General features: G+C 36.8%; 1 protein-coding gene across 6 annotated transcripts in view; it reads left to right on the top strand.

The window, feature by feature from the left end:
• Positions 1–21,775, top strand: part of LOC131053573 (double-strand break repair protein MRE11) — a 103,958-nt gene that overhangs the window by 56,596 nt on the left and 25,587 nt on the right. For all 6 annotated transcript variants that reach the window (XM_057988197.2, XM_057988199.2, XM_057988196.2 and 3 more), the window contains one exon: positions 21,460–21,542. In XM_057988197.2, the coding sequence (XP_057844180.1) occupies positions 21,460–21,542 (83 nt within the window). The remainder of the gene's footprint in view (positions 1–21,459; positions 21,543–21,775) is intronic.

The raw sequence follows: 21,775 nt of genomic DNA, 5'->3' as shown, positions 1-21,775 counted from the left end.
TTAGACCCTTCAACTTCAATGGTGTATCCATACTGCAATTTCAATGTCAAACACATAACCTAGACTCAGCTAAGCTCAAAGAATTCACATTTCGCTAGGAATAAAGTCCATCTTCCTCTTAAATAGAATAATTTGAGAGAAAATCGCCGCCTCTACGAACATGCTAACTAAATGTAGCATCAAGAATGCTACCACTTCACAAGAAAGCCCTGTGTAATGCTCGTCCTTTCCCATCTAGTTTAAAACGAAGTGTCAGATGAATCGATGTGCGAGGCGACTATGCTTAGGTTTATGATGAAGATATCTTCCTCCAAAATCACTCCTATTTAATCCGGCGGCTAAAATTGTTACCAGCTAAGCTCTTGGTACAAATGACAATCATTAAGAGGTTGCTAGTGAGGTGCACGTTAACCAAGGATCGAGAGCAAGTAGAGCTAATTTAAGTCCATGGGATAAGTGCATATAATTAAACAAAAAGGCGAGCAAATAGACCCCTGACCTAAGGCAAATCCGTCGAGCTGCTTGAAATTTATTCGAAAACAAAGGTTTATTAAATCATAAATCGTTGGTAAGGGCTAAAGGTAACAAGGCAAGAGGGTAGGTTGATACTAAAGTAAGTAAAATTTAGAGACACTAATGCAGAATTAAAAATATAAGTATATATACAATATATAATCTATGAATATATTTCTCTCTCTCTCTCTCTCTCTATATATATATATATATATATATATAAAGAGCAAGCAAGAGCAAACATCCAGATATAAAGCCGTCATAAGTCCGTAAATGCAAGGGGTGATAGCAGCTATACCTAAAGTATATATATATAAATTTAATGTTTATTGCTATACATATATAAATATGAATCAATATATACATCTATATACATATGAATATGTATATACATTTATGTGTAAATATAAATAAATATGTTTTTGTGTAAATATGCGTATATATATATATATATATAGATGAGAGGATGCAGAGACAGGAAATAAAATACTAAGGTTAAGTACTTCGAAGGCAATAAAAGGAGCGTAGATAGGAAAGGCAATACATCCGTGTAGATAAATACATAAATTGGAGAGATTCCATTAGCTAAACGGTAGTTGTAAGAGAAGGGTGGGGAGGAATCTAGCCTTGCTACATATTTAAAAATGACCTCAAGAGACATTTCATAAGAGTCACTAATAAATCTAACCATCGCCTACTCTTTCTTCCCAAATACCATCAGCTCCTTGATTAGCCAAGGAAGCTGCTGTCATATTGCCTTCCTTGTAGATGTGATTAACCGTAGTATACTTGAAATGTTTTAATAGCTTCGTGACTCTTAGAACCAGATTATTCGATTTCCAATTGGGGGTCTTACCTATTCTTAGAGCATTGATAGTTATTGCCAAGTCTCCTTCAATCTCCAATCTCTTGATACCTAAGTCTTTGCAGAGTAGAAGACCTTCAGTTAGTGATTCTAATTCTGCCTCATTATTTGTGGAGATCCCTATAGGTTATGAAAACCTTGCTACAATCGATCCATCCCACAAATGAATCACACCGCCTATCCCTGCAATACCTGGGTTGCCTCTCGCGGCCCTATCAAAGTTGAGCTTAAACTAGCCTTTGGTTGCAGGAGACCATTTGCAAATTTTCCTCAGATGTGCCGATTTGTTACCTCCAAAGCCATAAAAGGGGGGAATAGTGAGTCCTGGCCAATTTTTCCTAATTTTTTCATCCCTTGGAGTAAATGCGAAGTTATTGTAGTTTCCACTATTTAATTTGCCATTAGCTATTACGATAATAGAGGCCTCAATTTTGTTCCAAAGTTGTTTGGGAGGCATGGCCTTATCTTTAAAGATTCTCCTATTCCTTTCCTTCCATATTTCCCATAAGAGGATCGATGGGGGGATGATCCATAGTAGACCATAAAGATTTGAGCTAAGGTAAGTTGGCCATCCTAACAAGAGTTCTATCAGATGATTGGGGAGAGCTGACCCGATTTAGTTTGTTATTCAACTTCAACCAACATATATTAGTGAAGTTGCAGTTGAGAAGCATATGGTCCACCGTTTCTTCAACACATAAACAAAGGTGACACCTGCTAGGGCCAGCATAACCTAACTTCTTAAACCAATCTGTAGTCAGAATTATCTTCTGCATTGCTGCCCATAAGAAGAGACTTGCCTTCGGAAGGCATAGTTTGTCCCATCATAAGGAGATAGGTAACTTTGTTTTGTTAGGAAAGTGTCTATTACATTAGGAGTTATACTCATCCTTGACCTTGTATTCTCCAGTAGTTGAGGTGGACCATATGAGGATATCATCTTTATTACTGAGCGTAATTTTCCTTCGATCTAAAATTTCTCTAAGTTTGTTATCACCCTCTTTTGGTAAATTCAGCTCGACTGGAGATTTCCACCTCCAGCCTAGCATTGGATCCTTCGGGTGACTAACAATGTAATCAGCCACGAATTTACCAACTTTTGTCTCCATAGTATTTTTTAAATTCTGGCCATTTAGTACCTTATGTATTGGTGGTAACCACCCCACGAGACATCCCAAAATAATGCTTGGTCACCTTTCCCTATATTCCAAGATAGATCATGGGTGAGAACATCCCTACAGTTGACTAGGAAGTTCTAGATTCTCGAATCTTTAGGCGGGTTTAGGGTTCTGAAAATGCTAGTGGGATTCTTAGAGTCTAGATATTTGCTTGACAAGACTTTCACCCATCTCCTATAGAGTTCTTGATACATTTTCCACACTAATTTGGCCCCTAGAGCCTTATTTTGGAATGCTTGATTTCTAAGCCCTAATCCCCCTCTCTTTAGGTCGGCAAAGCTTCTCCCAGGCTATTAGCGCGAATTTCTTCTTATTTACCAGCCCATGCCAAAAAAAGGTTCTGATTTTTTGATCAAGCTTCTTCTTGACTCCCATCGGCAAAGGAAAACAGGTCATCTGATATTGGGGAAGGGCAGTGAGTTTTGACCGTAACATGATTACTCTACCTGCCGCTAACAACCATTTGCCCTTCCAATTTTGGAGTTTTTGATCAAGCTTGGATAGAATATGTCCCTAGAGATTGGAAGATCTTTGACCCTTATCCACTGGGAGGCCTAAATACTTGCAAGGTAAAGATCCTATCTGAAAACCTAACATATTGGCAATAGCTTTTCCTACCTTAGCATTTGTGTTAAAGAAGAGCAGGTTTGACTTCTTCTTATTGACCACTTGCCCAGATGCTCTAGAGAACCAATCTAGGATGAGTTTGAAATTTCTAGCTTCTATCAGATTGCTTTCCCCTAACGGTAAGATATCATCAACGAATTGCTGATGGGTGACAGGAGGGAGACTACTGGTGACTTTTATCCTCGAGATGTTACCCAATTCCCGAGCTTTTTGAATGGTCCTTCCTAAGGCCTCTGCCATGATGATGAAAAGAAAGGGAGATAAAGAGTCTCCTTGCCGCAGACCCCGCAAAATTTCAAAGAAGCCTTCAGGCGTTCCATTGACTAAAACTGAGACCTTGGGACTTAAAATACATTCAAAGAGTAAATTAATCCAAGCCCTGTTAAAACCAAAAGCTTCTAAGCATTTACAAAGGAATCTCCAGTTTACCATGTCGTATGCTTTCCTTATATCTAATTTCATGAGCATACAGGCTTGACGATTGTGCTGGATAGAGTGTATAGCTTCCTGTGCTATGATGACTCCATCAAAAATGGATTTTCCTGGAACGAAACCAGATTGCTCCTCTGATATAATACTTGGGAGCAAAGGCTTAAGTCTGTTGGCTAGTGCTTTTGAAAAGATCTTATAGATAGTGTTGTAGAGTGATATGGGCCTAAGGTCATTCATATTGTCATTCATATTGCCCCTTCAAAAGCTTCTACCAACTCATCACCTATTAAGTGCCAACAAGCCTGAAAGAAGCATGTAGGGAATCCGTCAGGACCAGGGGCCTCATCCAGATGGAGCTGAAATAAGGCCTCTTCTATCTCCTGCTTGGAAAATTTCCGATTTAAAAGATGGTTTTGACTATCATTAATAATTTTGGGGATGTTGTTAAGCAGGCTGGTTTGTGCTGTCAGATCAGAGAGCATTTCTTTACTTAGTAGATTTTGAAAGAAAGACACCGCTTCTGTAGCTATATCCTCAGGATCATTTAGGATGACCCCAGACTCGCCCCTAATGTGGGTTATTTTGTTAATCCCATTTTTGGATTTTGCAGTAGCATGAAAGAATTTTGTATTTTGGTCTCCTTCAGAAATCCAAGTAGCTCTGGACTTCTGCATCCAAAAGATCTCCTCCTTTGTCAGAATATCTTCATATTTACGGAGTAACTCTTTTCTAATAAGAAACTATATTGATCCATTCCTTCCTTAATGACTTTATCATTCAGATGGGTCAAGGTAGTTTCTATGTCCTTAGAGACAAAGATATTGCCAAACCAATCCTTTTTCCACTAGAGAAGTTTTCTCTTAATATATTTAATTTTGGTAACAAAACAATAAAGCTTTGACCCCAAAACATGCACCTCTTTCCACCATTTTTCTACATTCTCCAAAAAGGATTCACTTTTCATCCACATATTCTCAAATTTGAAAGGGCATATCTTAGGTTTTAAATCCTCCTCAATGGTTAGTTGGATCGGAAAGTGGTCTGAGCATGAGATGGGAAGGATGGAGGCCTTGAAAAGATAATTGAATTCCAAGATATTACCTTTGAAGAGAAACCTATCTAATCTTTCCGCAATATTGTTGAAGCCCTACCTTATATTATTCTAGGTAAAGGTGCCATTATCAGTTCTGATATCTATCATATTATGGAAATTGATCTAATTCCTGAAATCTATCAGAGCTTGAGTTTCTCTTCTCAATCCCTCCGATTTTTTTGAGAGGTCAGCAATGGCATTGAAATCCCCCCTATAAAGCAATTCCACTCCGGGTGGGATGTTAACAATTGACCAACTTCATGCCACACTATTAGCTTCTCATGTGTGGGTATGGGGCCATAAATATTGAAGAGGATAAAGTTTATGTTACAACTAAGATGTTTGACAGAGAAACACATCCAAAACTTATTGCTAGAGATATGTTTGATTGCAACCCTTCTAGGATCCCAGATGATACCCAAACCCCGTGAGGCTCCTACGACAGGTATCGCTTCCCACTCTAGGTAGCCTAATTTACTTTGGAAATATCCAATCTTAGACTGACTAAGCTTGGTCTCCTGGACTAAGGTTAATTTTTCTTTTGAGGTGAGGATGCAACGCTTTAGAATGCGTTGCTTGTTAGGGACATTTAGGCCCCTAACATTCCACGTTATGATCTTCATGGCTGGGTAGGAAGGTACTTCCCCTTCCCTGCATTCAGAATCGAGGTTATTTTAGCTTGCCCAACAGCTTCTCCATCCATGTTTCTAAGTTTGGCTATAGATTTCCTACCTCTCTTTTTCTGGAATGAACCACAATCTGGTTTAGCCTTACCTCCTTAACAGACACCTAACCCCAACTTACTAGCACCTAAGTCTCCACCCTCATCCTCAAGAAGTTGATTCCCTACCAAAACTGCCTCACCCCCTTCCAAAGCCGTAAATTGATCAAAAAGGCACTCAGCTCTAGAGCCAGGGTCTCCAAACTCATCCAGAGTTGGGCAATTAACTATTTTTTGTTCTAGCTTTATATGTTGTTCCAATAAGCCCAACTGCTCTTGCACATCCTATCAAAGACCACTAGCCTATCAACAACTTTTGCAATTTTTCTTTGCTGTCAAAGACCACTAGCCTCTTATACATGTTCTTAGAGGAGTTAATACTTTTGCTTCTGTTGCAAACCTCGGCAACACTATTTACATGTCCTGAATCCTTACCTGTTAAGGAAGGTGACTTAGCTGGCATTGGAGAGAGGATGTCATTTGGGTACACAGAGGGAGCTTTATTAATTTGGGGGCATCTTGGACTCCTACTCCTCGATTGGGACTTGCTCCGATTCTCAACTGCCTTGTTTGCCTTTGAGGGAGCCCTAGAAGACGATTGATAATCTACATAATTCAAGTTCGATTTTCCCCTATTGTCTGAGTTTGAGGCAGGGGCGTTGTTATCAGAGACCTATTCACAATCCTGGGGGTTGCATAGGAAGATATTTGAGGTGTTGATTTCACCCTCATAAAATGAAGGAGTTAAACACCAATTGCCCTTCTCAGTTATTACATCGAAGGTGTACCCTATATGAAGTTGAGCAGCTTACTTCAAATATCAACGGTGCAAAATGCTTTACACAAAATGCAAGACCATTGAAATGGTTTCGTCCATTAGATCCGTCAGATCATCGTTTTTGTTCTCGCCCTTCATTCATCGGTACTTTTTTCCCATCTCCGTTAGATTTGTTTAGGTTTTTAATGAAAACCACTAGTTTCCCACTTAATTTTCCATCTCCTCTTTTCACGTGAGCCGTATATTTGCTTTCGTACTATGAAATGTATTTTGCGTGAGTCCCAAGGAGCAAGTTGTAGTGAAGGTGGGCCCGCGCGTGTGGTGTAGTAAAGCGGGGCAACTTGACTTTGAGCGGTGGGTCCCATGCAATGCGATAAAAAGAATATTAACTAGCATACATAATACATATAAATCACCTACGTTTCTATTATTTGAAAATATATTTAATATAATACAACCTATATTATTATATAAAATGAAAATTCATTTTCAAAATTTATTTCACGGAAATTTATTTGTCTCTCTTTTGAGCAAAGATCATGGAGCTATTGTTAAATTTATCTGTCAATATTCATATAAGATAAATAAAAATAATATCGGTCATTTCATGGAGTGGTATTATTTCTTTTATTTTTTATTTTTTCATTTATTTTGTATTAGTTAAAAATATTTAAGAAAAAGAAATTAAGAGTAATTTATATAATTTATTTTGTAATTAATATTTAATTTAAAAAAAATGAAAGATATGAATTTAATTTATTTTAGATTATTTAAGGATCAAATAAAAAATGTATGTTTGATTTTTGTAATATAATTATTTAAGAATTATATTGCACTTGTCACTATTATGTCCTTTCTAAGTTTTGTGTTATTTTTACTTTTTTTGGTTTGTAAAAGATATTTAGGACATTGAATATCTAATGGGAATCTATAAACTCTAAAACTATACCAAAATGGTTGTGAGTGCAATTTGACAAATTTAATCCATGGCTCACATTTGAAAAATTAAATAAAAGCTTGTAATTTCCAAATTATATCTATTTAAATATAATTTATATTATTATTATATCTTATATAATTTATATTTATTTGAAAAATACTATTTTAGTAATATTTAAATTTATATATTATATTTTATAATAATTTTTTAAAATATAAATATAATATAATATATAAACATTTACAACATAATTATATTTAGTATTATATATAATATTTTATATGATATAAATTGTATCAATATCATATATTGTATTTATGTAATGTAGATTAATAACTCTATTTTATTATTATGTATTAGATTCTATAATAAAAAATATTAAATACCATATAATATGTTTTTATATAGTATAAAATTAAATTAATATATAAAAATCTATAATATATAATTTCCTCTCTCTCTCTCTCTATATATATATATATATCTTTCTCACTCACACAAATTTGCAGTTTCTCCCTCCCTATCTCTATATCTATCTCTTTATTTCACCCTCTCTTTATCTCTCTCCTCAATCTCTGTTTTGTGTCCCTATCACCTCCTTTATCTCTCACTCTTGACTCCCCTCTCTCTCTATATATTTTGCTCTCTATGTCTCTCTCTCTATTGCTTTCTATATCTTTATCTTTCTATCTCTCCATCTCCTTTTCTATCTCTCTCTTGCCCCCTCTATCTTTCTCAAATTATATATCTCTCCATCTCTCCTTTCTATCCTTATTCCTCCTTTTCTATCCTTCTCTCCCAATCACTCCTTCTATATCTCTCTCCACTCCTCTCTCCTCTTTGTATTTCTCTTCCCCCTCGCCTCTCTAGATTTATTTTTATATATCTCTCCCTCTCTCTCCATATTTCTCTATCACTTGTACACAGATTGTTGTTTCTCCCTCCCTATCTCTATCTCTCTATCTCCCCCCTCTCTATACCTCTCTCTCTATTTCTCATTTCTATCACCATTCTCTCTCACTTTTTCCACATGTATCTGTATCTCTCTCTCTCTCTCTATCAATATCTCTCTAGGTCTCTCTCTCTATCAATATCTCTCTAGTTCTCTATCTCCCAATCTTTGTCTATATCTCTCTATATATCACACAATCTCTTATTCACTCCGTATCTCTCTCCATATATCTTTCTCTCTTTGCCCACTATCTCTTTTTATCTGCTCCTTTCTCTATTTATCTCTTTATCTATTTCCCTATCCCTCTTTATCTCTCTATATCTCCCTTTCTCTATATATATCTTCCTCTATATTTTGTCTGTGAAGGAATTTCCTTTGCTGTTTAATCCTTAAAGTCCTTTTATTTTAGAAAGCTCAATTGGAAAATGTACCACAGAAAGCTTGGCTTTATAAACAATTGGTTATGTCTACTTTTAGAGGGCCATACCATTGGTTCCAAATTGGACTAAAACCCTAATCTGTCTCTGTCCTCCTCCTAATTTTGGAGCTTTGTGGTTAAAATATTCTAACTTCGAACAAATTACGTCCCTCAATGCTTTGACTACTACAAATAATGGTAATTTTGCCACTATTTTGATAAGGACCCATGTCTCTACTCTCTGTTTTTTAAAGGCATTTTAAACAAATATTCATTTGCCATTTGCCAAATTTCATTTTTTAAAGAAAGGTTAAAGGTTTGAATTTTGTAGGGGAAGGGTGCATATAATGCGTTTTTCCTCTCTTATAAATAAAAGTCTGAAGTAGTCTCATATGATGTAAGTTACCTTAATCCCTCTTGTCCCCTTATCTCTCTATCACTACCAATATCTCCCTTTCTCTCTTCATATATCTTTTTATCGCCCTCTCTATTGTCCCCTTTATATTTCTATGTCTAGTCTCTATTTCTCTCTCTATTTATCCATCTATCTCCCTCTCCCTCTTCCTCTATATCTCTCTTTGTCTCTCTCTCAAACTTCCTATCCGTCTCTATCTTTATGTCTCCCTCTGTGTCTCTCTTATCTCTTTATATATTCATCTCCCTCTTTCCCTCTCACTTTATATTCATCTCTACATCTATCTACCCCCACCCCCTTCTCCCCTCTCTCTCTCTCTCCTTCTCTATCTTTGGACATGTTTGCCTCTCTCTATCCATCCATCTTTAGCCCTCTCTCCCCTCTCCATATTTGTTTGTCCATATCTTCCTCTATCTCTACCTCATTGTTTATCCATCTCTTTTTACCCATAATATCTCCCTACTAATCGACCACATTACAACACTTGTATGCAAACAAATAGACCAAAACATTCCTTATTTGACCTTCCAAGCCTCTTCGGTGTACCCATTGCACCCCAAGGTGTGATCGCCAGTTAACTCGATTGGGCTCAAAAGTGAATTTTCAGTGTCAAATTGTATAAGGAGCTTTATATCTTTTGCCAAATCCTTATACAGGCCTTCTACTATTAAAAAAACTCCTAATTGTGAGCCTAAAAATTCCATAATTTTAGGGCAATGGAATTCTACCAGCAAAGGACCTATGTTTACCCATTTAACAGCTTTCTTGGGTTGAAAGGTTTTAGGATTAAAATTTGGCATCCAATCAAAACATTGAAATACATATCTTTCTATCAATTTTACTTCACACTCCAAAATTTCTTTTTTAATATTGTATTTAGCGCAGGTGACAAGGAAAGAGTTTGAACCTAGGTTGGTAATACTTACCTGATTGGAGAATTCCTCTTTCCACCATTCTTTCATATCATTGAAAATCCGATGTTGCCCATTCCAGAAGGCGATGATGCCCTTGCTGTAAAAATAATCTTATTAATCAAGCAGAGGATCCGAAGGTAGCTTAATGCTCTTCTTATTCTGCTGCTTGTTGTGAATTGCATCTTGGCCAGAAGTGCTTGCCACCGGAGGCGATATAAATTTGTCTGTTTTAGATAGTTGAGTAGGAGGAGAATTCCTGTGAGGGTTGGAGAGAACCCTAGGGCTACTGCGTCTGCCCTGCGATAGTCTATGTGCCTGCCAATGAGGGTTTGACCAGAACGGAGGAAAACCAGAATGTTATGATCTTAGCCATTTATCATTCAGAATCTTTCTGTAATTACGGACATTCCTCACAGAGCTGTCGGCGATGCCATATGAGTTAGGGAGAGATGGCGGGAAACTTGCATATTTAGTGCCACTCAGAAGAGGTCCACCCTTGTTTGCAGCCATGGCAGCTGGAAGGATCCTCTGTGAGTTCCATCGCCTCTTAGCTTTTTTCCCCAGAACCAACCGCCACTCTCCTTCCTCATCGCTCTGCGTTGGAGCGTATTTGGTTGCAGAAAATGTCGAAATTCGCATTTTCGCTTGAAATTTCTTGATCTTTGGTAAATGTTAAATAGTAGTTATTAATTCTTTTGTTGAAGACATTCTCCTTGTTAGCTTTACAACTTCTATAATTTTTCCTTCTTTGAGTGATTTATTTTTAATGCAATTGAATTGCATATGATATTATTTGAGAATGGCTGAAGTTTGAATACAAAGTGCATATTATATTGCTAAAGAATGGTTGTAGGGGTTGCACTGTAACAGTAATGGAGGGACACTTGTAAGAGTGTGACCCATGTTCAAATCCACACTGCATTAAGGCAGTCCATTACTTTGGCAAACATGTGGGGAGGCTGAGGAGTAATGATTATAGGGTACATTTGGGGGTGGTTCAGGTCTACAAATCTTAAGAATATGATCCAGTTGTAAATCAGACCATGTTGAAGGTGGCTCATAACTGAACCCAAGTTTTATAAAGAGAGGAAGAATTTGTTTTCAAGTAGTAAATACAGGCTATTTTTTGGATCATTAACTACCTTTGGTGAAGCATATTGCTAAATATCTTAGTATAAAAGTGCAGAAGGCTTTAGGTTGGTCATATATAAGAAATTTGCCAAATGTTGTGATTAGATGTGTAATTTAGGTTACAAGCGCCTAGTGTTATTTAGACTTATAGCTGAGGAAGAGAAAATATTTGGACCTCTAGGTAGGAATGTACTGCATTCAGATCCCTGAGTAAAAAAGACTTTGCATCTGTAGTACAAGTTTAATGAGTGAGGTAGCTTAGAAATTACCATGCCAACAATCTTTATAAATGTTGGAGACCTTGTACCATCCTTTTCCTTCCCAATGCATGTTCAATTAACAAGATGGGTGTTGATGTGAGTAGATGGTAAGATGGATGGTGTAGCGAGTGATTAATTTTCATGCTTTGTAAGTGGCTTCTTTTCCTAATGCTTTGAGATAATTTTCTTTTTGAGAAAGGAGTGGCCATGCCATAATGGTTCATATAATTTTCTTGTTTGAAGTGGTGCTAGATCATCCACCTAGGTTCCCTTGCCGAATTCTGAATTGTGTTACCATCTACCCTACAGAATACTGTCAGCACTTGAATGTTTGAGAAATTGGTAGGCAAATCTGAGTAAATTTCCTTCATTGCAGCAACAGTATCATTTAAATGTGTCAATGAGACAACAGAAGCAGAATTTAGGTAATGCCTTGTGTTGTGACCATTTCACACATCACCCCATTGCAAATGGGGACTCCCACTTTTTTTCCGCTTTCTAGGTTAGCTGTCTTGGGCTTAGTGGCTTGGTAGTGTCTTTAGCTATTAACCTTTCACTTGTAAGAGGTGTGATGCCTCAGGTTGTTAGGAAGTAATGAAGTCATGTTTCTCTCTTTAGGTGGAATTGAGGTTAGGTAGCTCTCAAGGCTTGGCAATGAACGATATAATGATCATTTCATTTGATCATTATCATCAGAGATAGAAACAATGAGTGCAAGTAGGAATTGAGAGGCTAGATGTAAGTCAATCAGGATGAAGGCTTAAATAGTATGGAAGACTTAGATGATGGTGAGAGACTCCTAGAGTCGATGAGGTGAGTGCTACCACTCTCAAATTTGGGCGAAGTTGAGTCACTGTCAGTGATCCACTGAAAGCCTGATCAAGCTGTGGAAGTCTTATACTTGGCAAGATGAACATTGATTGAGGTAAATGCTTGATGTTTTGGGAGGTAATGATGAATGACTTAGGTGAAACCTTCTAGCAAAGACTTGAAATTCTTTAAACCAGCTAATGGAACAAGTGAAGTTGACACATTTGGGTCATTGTTGGTGACCCCCTAAAAGTCTAACCTACTTCATTCCACTGTCAATGACCTCCTAAAAACCCGAACTAATTGCATCACTGTCAGTGAGGAGTCAAAACCCCGACCACTTCAAGTCAGTGCTCATCCAAATCCCTGATTTCCTTGGTATAACTGTTAGTGCCCTCTTAAAACTTCGACCTGCCTCTTCTGGCACAGTCAGTCGGTGGTAAGATCTCTGATCTGCCTTGAGATCATTTCTAGTTGCCTACCTAAAGTTCGATCAGGCTGAGAAACTCATGAATTGTGTGAGATTAGTGTTTTCGAAGTCAATGCTTTAGAATTTTGAAGCTAGCCATGTTTAAAATGGATGAGGTTGTAAAATGTAAATGGAAGCATGTTGAAATGACTGAGTGAGTAAGATGAACTCATGCTAAGCTTTCACTTCCACTTCACCCTAAATTCCACGAACTTCCTATGCCCATCCAAAACCCTGACCTGATTGCATTCACTGTCAGTGGGGTCTCAAAAGTCCGACTTGTCAGTCTGGTCTAAAAAGTCCGATCTAAGGTGAAAGAGAGATCAAGTGAATGTTCAGCCAAGTTTGAAGGCATGGATGAAATGGAGATTGGAAGCTTTCACTTCCATCTAAGGGCTGTGAACACAAGCAAGCCACTGTCAATGCTCATACAAAAACCCGAAATTATTCCAAGCACTGTCAGTGCCTATCAAAAAGTCTGACCATTTCCAGCCAGTGCTCCTCCAAAAGTCTGATCTTCTTTTGCCACTATCAGTGACCGCTGGAAAGTCCGAACTTCTTGACAAGCATGGCCAGTGCTACCCTAAATCTCCGACCAGCTCGCAACCACTTCCTGTTGGCTATCAAAAGCCTGGCCATGCATGTATCTAGGTAGGAATCAGGTCAAAAGTATCAAACCTGATAGAAGCTTATGCCCAGAAGACTAAGACCTTGAAACATTTCAAAATCAGAAACAGTGAAGAATCAGCCATAAAAAGTGAAGTCTCAGACTGAAAATATGACAAATCAGACTTTAGAACATCAGTGAATCAGAACTTGAAAGGTGAAAATTATAGATTAAACAAAGGGAATTCATTTCTGATTTAAAGAACGAAGTTGTTCTCTTCTATATCTTGATCAAGGTTTATTTACTTTTCAGGTTATGAAGGCAAAGGGAGGAGGATTTTCATCACTTACAGGAGATAAGGACATGCAGGAGATCAGCTTATGGTGTTCAAGCCTAAGGACGTGAGAAAACAAATAAGACTTTGCAATATTGGGAAGATTGAGTATCCAAGATGAGCTGCTTCACAACATCAAATTTGCCAGGGTCTGGACTCACACATCAACACCAAGAGACGCAAGATAAATCAACAAGGACTCAAGCATCATAACAAGGAAGATCAAATCATGGCACCAAGGAAGTGTTCCAAGTTTAGGGTACCAATGGGGTAAGTAGATAGTCAACAAATGTCTAATAGAGAGGGGAATGAAAATTGACAAGGATACACTCTAGATTTGAAGCAAGCATGAGATCTCAATTTCAAAGTTCACAAATTCTTCAAGAGCCTCAAACTCATGGAACATGTCACTGACCTAGCATTTCTGATGTAGAAGCATCTGGGGCTCTCATTGTATATGTAGAGCAATACAATGTAAATCAATGCATAAAATGGGAGTCTTGTTTCACACCTAGCTACACTTTCAATTGAGCGAAGTAATGAAAACAAATGACAAGAAGGGAACAAACTTCTCACCAAACAAAACTTGTTGACCATGTGATTTGCTGAAGATGGTTCATTGTGGTTGAGAGGAAATGCGGTTGCTCAATCCAACAACATAACCTTGCCTTGCATTCAATTCCTATTCTTGGAAATGGTTTGAGCGATGAGATATTTATAGATTTGATGAGGATAAATGGAGGGTCATGATTGATTTTGAATGTGGATGGTTACACATGAGAGGAATTTTGAATTTGAGAGGGAGAGGTAAATGATGGTAGCTGGTTAATGGAGGGCTAGGATTAACCTGATTAGGTGAATGTTTGGGGGATAGAAGGTAGTTGGAAATAAGTGGCTATGATTTGTTTAATTGATTTGATGGATAGGATTTAGGATCAACTCCATTTTGGATTTGATGACTTGCATTTATTTTAAATTTTTAATTGTGGATGGGACATGATTGTCCTATTGTGGAGGATCAGATTAGGATACATCCTTCTCTACTAATTAATCACATAATTAAATTATTTAATTAATTAGTAGAGAGGGATGTAGGAAATTAGTTTACTTTAATAAATATGATTTATTTAATTAATTTAATGATGGAGAGAATATTAATTTCTTAATTCTAATTAATTTAATTTATATAAATAATTTGTGGGGAGGGGTATGAGTGTTGCAGGAATTATGTGAGAGGCTAGGCATAAACCTCCGGTCAAAAGTGGCAAAAGTGGTTATGTTCAATGTATTGTTAGGATATGGTCAATTTTAGGTGTCTACAGTAGCAATTCTGCACAACCAAAAATACTATTCTATCCTATTGTTTTTTCTTTTTGATGTTCTATCTATTATAGGCTTTATTACTATTTAAATTTTCTTGTCTATAGCTGGATGCGAACCTTCCTAGCTGGTTTTTACTGCTGGTGTTGAAGATTTCATGGAACCCGTGCTCCCATTTGTCTTGACACGATCCTCAAAAACAATTCCTCAAGGAGTGCATAGCATGGAGTGGGGGCGACCCTCCAAACCTATCTTTTGTTGTTTGAAATTTTCTTTTCTGATCATTGGTTCCTTGTTGGGAGCCAACTAAGGTTCCCTATTGTGGTGCTGACTTTAAATCCCGTTTGAATGTGAAGACAATGAAATTGAAAGCAGTTACTGTTGGTTGGTTATCTTTTATTATTTTCGTTGGGGCCCGTTGATGTGTTTTTTATGCACCTCAAACATAGAATAAAATACCAAGGTATTCTATCCTCTCTTGAACAAAGAAACCTCATATGCTATACAACGTGATCAAATGAGATGACTCCAAGGTTTACAATGCGAACTATGTGACTTAATTGCTTGGGATAGACTCAATGTTTATGATGTGATTTGCTGGAATCACAAGGGGATTTATGTTTATGAACTCCACTTGAACGTGGAAACTAACTCACTCACTTGGAAAATAAAAGATAAAAGGAGATAATGGTTAAGAGATCTAATCTAATCCTAATGACGATGACAATAAAGGATGATACTTTGATAGATGGATTCCATAATCAAGCTTTGCTTCGCCATGCGGGAACAACTACACAAAACTGATGCAATCTCCAAAGGATAACGAAGGATTTTCATATCGTAGACATTCATCAAATAGCCAAGACTGGCGCAATTCAAATGAAGATCTATTACTGAACTTGTGCTTAACAAGGTTAAGGCTAACTTTCCACTATAGCTTGCAATCAACAAACCACAAAAAGTTTGAACTAGGATTCCATTAAATGCCATTGCATTTCTCCACTATAATCAATGAACTTTATCTAAATTTGAGAAGTAACAAGAAACCATGCAACATGTAGGAATTACACAGAGAAATCCACCTTGCTTCAATGAAGATCATGTATTAAATTCAACAAGTCTTGGCAACAATTTCTTCTTTCCTCCTACTCTACTCTACTTCTAACTATTTGGCTATTAACTATTAGCTATTAACCAACTCTTAACCTTTACAAATGAAAAGGCTAGGCCTTTTATAGATATCCCATTACAATTCAAAGGCTCAAATCGACTCAAGATCAATAGTCGAGATTACATGACAATAAAACCCTAATTAGGGTCAGTTACAACTAACTCCCTCTAGCCAATGAAATAATTACATTATTTGGACACTTGCCCCTCTTTGAATGTCAATCAATGAAACATGAGGTTAAGTACATGGAACTTTGTGCCACCACATGTTGTGATTGTTGATGAATCAGGTTTAGTGCACTTGGACACGTTGATATGGCACAACTTGAGTGGTTGATGATGAGTAGGATGCCATCTCAGCTTACCATGTAGATCATCACAAAGTGTTTGGGATGGAGGTATATCTCTTGATACTCAACATTATGTAACTACTCGATGTGATGATGATGGGGACATATTCCCAAATTTTATCATCTTGGTGATCAAGATTCTAACTTTGATTAACTCTTTAGAAACAATCTACTTCCTTGATCATATTTCACTTTTCCTTCCTCTAACTTGGAATACACCTCCTTTTGATGCATTTTAATCCTTGATCCTGAATCCTTGATCCTTGGAATGTATATCTAGTCTTGGAATTTCCTTGATGTACTAACCGTGATCTTGGATTTCTGGAGGAAATTCAAGATTGTTACAAAATATCCTTCATTGTAGAGTAGTGTGTTGAACTTGAACACCTTGAACTTGATCATCTTCTTTGTCACTCTTGGAGTGTGAATCTTGCCCTTCTATGCATTGCTAACTTGAAGTCTTCATGTTGTTGAGTCTTGTTGCATCATCCTTTATCTTCTTGAACTCCTTGACGTTATCCTTGGACTTTCTTCTTTGATAGAGAAATGTTCTTTTGTCTTGATGTTGTCTCTTCACCTCCCTTGCGTTCTTTCTTGCAATGATTCCTTGTTGAGGAAATTTGTTGATCGCAATTGCCCGTTGAAGGAGGAATTCCCTTGGCACAAATCCATGGTGGCCAAGGATTTTGGGAGTGCAATTGCAATATTGACAAGGAATTTTGAAAGCGCTATTTCATGATGTAGAAGGATTTTGCTTGGTTGCAATTTGCACTTGATGGGGAAATTTTCATCCTTGGAGGAGAAATTGAATGTTATCTTATCTTCATCTTCATCAACCATTCAATCACTGAAACGATTCTCTCCATGAACTTTGAATTTGTTGTCTTGATCATCCTCTATACCTCCTTTTACATTGAATTTAGCCACATTTCCATGACTAGGGCAAAATTGCAAGGGTGTAGTGGATAAGCGCCCTATAGTGGAAATTGCATAAAAGTGAAGGAATTGCACTCACTTAGAGCAGTATTGCATGGTTGAAAGGAAATGACACCCTCACTTGGGTGGGATCGCACATGCCTTGTGCAAGAGCGCCCTATCCTTTACTTAGATATTGTCCTCCTTCGCCATCTTCTTTCCTTTCATTGTTAAGGTACTCCATCCTTCATTTGTAATTACCTTTTCCTTCTTTACTTTGAGTGTCTTGCTCTTTGCTTTGTACATCTTGTAGTTCTTGGCCACGATTTTTGAATCCCTTGATTAGATGATTGCAATCCTTGAGCACAACTCTTATGTTGGGAAGAGATTCTCATATCTTAAAGGCAAGATTGCAAGACCAATGTGCAATTGTGGCCTTGTTCCTGATGTTATATGCCTCTTCATCCTCCTTATATTGTAATGCCTTATTCTTGTCTCATCACTGGCGGACTTTGGTGAAAGTCTTGCATTACTGGCAAGACTTAGATGAAAGTCTTGCATTATGCTCAATATATAGTGGCGGACTTGGAGTGAAGTCCGACATTCTACTAACTTAGTGCGAATTTTACATAAAAAATCAGTGGCACTTGGGGTAAAGTCCCGCATTGCATCAAGGTGAATGGCGTAGTTGAGATGATCTCCCGCATTAATGTTACTTAGTGCAAGATTGAAGAGAGAAATCATGGGAGGACTTTGATCTTTCAACAACATTTTCAACAATTTCACTCACCAAAATTGGCGCACTTCACATGGTGATCAACATTTTTGTGAAATGGAACAACATTTTTGCCTTGTAATCCTTCAATGAGTGGTGGACTTGAGAAGAACATCAACATTTTTTTTCTCCTCAATGGCGAAGATCAAGGGGTCATCAACAATTTTAGCATTCGAAGGCCTCAATGATTGGTGGAGTTTGAAGTCACTTCAACAATTTTTCAACACTGTGCAACAACAATTTTCCTCCTCAATGGCTAAGTTAGAGGCAAGTTGCTTAATTTTGACAACTCAATGGCGGACTTTAATTGAAGTCCATCAATTTTTTTTGTATGAATTTGAAGAGGGAAATAATCGGTGGAGTTGGATAGGTGTTTAACAATTTTGAGTGTAGATTCAACCCTCATCAACAATTTGATCAAAAATTGCAAAAACGTTATAACATTTTGAATTAGAAATGCAAAATGATAATTCAAAATGTTATCATTTTGTAACAAAGATGCAACTTTTCTTGATAAATTGCAACGATTTTTTCTTAACAGTTCCAAACAAATTTCAAACAATTGATATCAAGGTTGCATGTAACACTTGCAATTCTTGACGGAATCACAAGTAATTTTTCACTTGAATGTAACATTTCAACTTGCATTTTTCGCACTCAACAATTTTGACAACATTTCTTGCATTTTGACAACAAATCAACAATGTTGACAAGATATCAACAATATTGACATCATTTCACATTTTGACAATTTTAGTATGTGTTTTCAACCTTGTAAAGCAAGACTTGCATATGTAATACTTGCAATTCCTAACGGAATTGCAAGTAAATTTTCCACTTAAAATTTGAACTTGCATTTCAACAATTCGTCCTGACAACATTATTGCAACTTTGACAAGTTTTTTGTAATTCCATCATCAATCCCTAATCTTAACACATGATAATTGATCCCAGGATCAGAACAACACTATTTGACTCAAACATACCCAAAGATGAACCTTGCACTCCTAGGATTCACTCCATTGACCAAACCAAACTCTCCCATATGCAAAGGTTAAAGACTTGAACTGCTGCCAAACAAAGCAAACCTAACTATGACTCGCAAGCAAAAAGTGGGGGTCCCCATTTGCAATGGGGTGATGTGTGAAAATGTCACAACAGGGCCCACACAGCATTATCTCCTTTGGAATGTTTAAGATACATTCTGTTTGGCAGTACTCCCTGTTGCAATCTGCCAAAGACATATTTTGTCATTATTCCTATGCAGGCAGTTTCTTGTGTGATAAGAGGTCGTTATTTTCTTATTGCTGGTGGCAGTTATGTTACCCCTTCGTAGACAGTATGATATCTTTTCCTTTGATTACTATTATTGGCAGGTGTAACTCCTACCTGTCCCTGCAGGTGCTGGTGGGGGGCTGTTAATGGTGCTGGGTGGGTTATGCTAGCAGAATCAACTGCTGGGTGCTAGAGTCCAATTCAGGCAATTGTCTCTGATAAAAATTTAGAACGAGGAGGTCTAGAGGGATGGGGGAATGTGGATAGAGTATGCCATGTACTGAAATTAAGAAAAGAGATGGGTTGGTGAGAAGTGAAAGTCATTCATGCTGGTCTCAATGTTTTTTCCGAGTCTTGTAAACATTGTGATTTTATGGACTGTATGCCTGTATCAGGTGAAGTTTGAAATTGCTTTACGGTGATTCTGTGCTGTAATTTCTGAATTACTGTAACGGCAGCTAGGAAGTATAGTAATTCACTAATTCTATGCAAATTCCAAGCTACCTTTGACTGGGCATTGTGGCCTGACCGCATTATTTTTCTTTGGAGGGAACTGTATTTAAGAAAAAAAGGTACTAGTACTTGTATAAAATGCTCTAGTGATGCAGATTCATGGGACAGTGCTCATCAGAAAAAATACAATGAATGGATAAATAAGAATTGGTAACAATTCCTTATTATTGGGAGAGGCAGAGGGAAAGAGCTCTACTTCCCCAGTAGAGTTGTATTTCTTATGAAGCATCAGGATGTAGGTTGTAGTGCAGTATTATTCCGTTTAGATTATTTGTTTGCGTGACCTTGCTAATATCATTGGAATGGTGGTAGGAAGTTTTATCTGACTTTAAATTTGAGATAGATTTGCAAGCAGGTCCAATTTTCAAACTTAAAATATGAGGGAAATATGGCCTCTTATATTCAGAAAATCTCTGCTTGTAACACTGAATATAGTATCTCTGGAATATTCTTGGGAGTGAGACAGAATTTGAATATAGATATTCACCCCCTTCCGTGTAGAACCTGTGGGTTTTATTGACCAAGGATAAGGTAATCAGATGAAGGCTGAAACAGGCGAGTTTTTCAGATCAAAATCAAGAGAAAAAAAAAAACACAAATACTCCCTGTTGATTTTCTTTAAAATTCTTTTGCCATGTCTAATTAATTCAAAAGGTTTGCTAATTTATAATAAAATTCAGAACAAACAAAAAGGATGAGTACATAAAAAAAAATTGAGGATAAATTATTTATGAATGAAAGGGATGAGATTTTTTAAGAAAACTGTTGTAAGATATTAAATGAATATATATAGAAGGAAAAGGAAGAATTGGATGCTAACCTTTGAAAAGCATTAAATAGATGTAGAACTTCAAATGTCAGGGAGTAAAGCAGACCCTGCCTCTTAAATAAGTTTGATTTAAGATATGAAACAAGGACAGGATATATACATTAGAGTATAAGATTTGATATGTACAACAGAAAAATGAATTGGATTAAGACAACATGAGTGATTAGCAGGCGAATGATGGATTTCCAAAGGTTGAAAAGATGATCCAAAAGAGCAGAAATAAGATTGATGGCTCTTTAGGCCTCCCTTGATAAATTGATTTTTGACACTCAATCCTGATGGTAAAGATGCTTTTATATAGATTTATGGTTAGATAAATTATATTTTTTTGGATTTTGTACTTGCTCTATATATTTTGTGTACTTGGCATCGTGTTATATATAAGAGAATCTATAATAAACCCAAAAGAAATGAAAAGCAAAATAAAATCAGTTGATATTTTAACAAAAATAGTTCCAAATCTTTACTGTAATAGACATTACTTTGAGCAGCTTCAAAATTTTGTTGATGAAAGGAAATTAATATGCAGTACTTGTATGACATAATATTTTTTGGTTTCAATGGAGATTTGTACTAGTCATTGGTCTTTACTGATTAACTTTAGTGCTTACCTTTGGTATTGACAAACTTAATTTAAGATTTATTAAACAATAGGAAGCATATGTGTTATAATCTCATGGAGCTAGAGTTCTTAAACTCTATTTTGCCTTTTCAAATGAATATCAATTTCTTGAACAGGATTTTTCACAATCCTCTCTAACCTTGCCCTTGAAGTTTTGCTTTGATTGTAGATAGCCGTTTGTCAACATAAAGTCTTTTGACCCAAATCATTATTAAATGATTGGCCTTGTGTAGAAAAGATTCAAGATGCTGAACGTCTTCGACCTGAAGAACTGAACCAGCAAAATATTGAGGCGCTAGTTGCAGAAAGTAATCTGGTGTGTTATTTTTTCTTTTTTTATTGTCTAGTAGATTGTGACATCCAATTTTTGATTAAGCTTTCATGTGTATCAGTAGCTTACACTACTTTTGGATAATTCTGCATGACATATGTATCTAAGGTACACCAAGTTTGAATATGTTAATGTTATTGTATTTGCACTTCAGGTTTCAATGATCATAGTTCCATAGAATTTTGGGGATGGGGTGACACTAGGGATAGGGGGACCAT

This window comes from Cryptomeria japonica, chromosome 4 (assembly GCF_030272615.1).
Source record: "Cryptomeria japonica chromosome 4, Sugi_1.0, whole genome shotgun sequence".
Taxonomy (NCBI): domain Eukaryota; kingdom Viridiplantae; phylum Streptophyta; class Pinopsida; order Cupressales; family Cupressaceae; genus Cryptomeria; species Cryptomeria japonica.
This window is presented reverse-complemented; position numbering and strand designations above follow the sequence as displayed.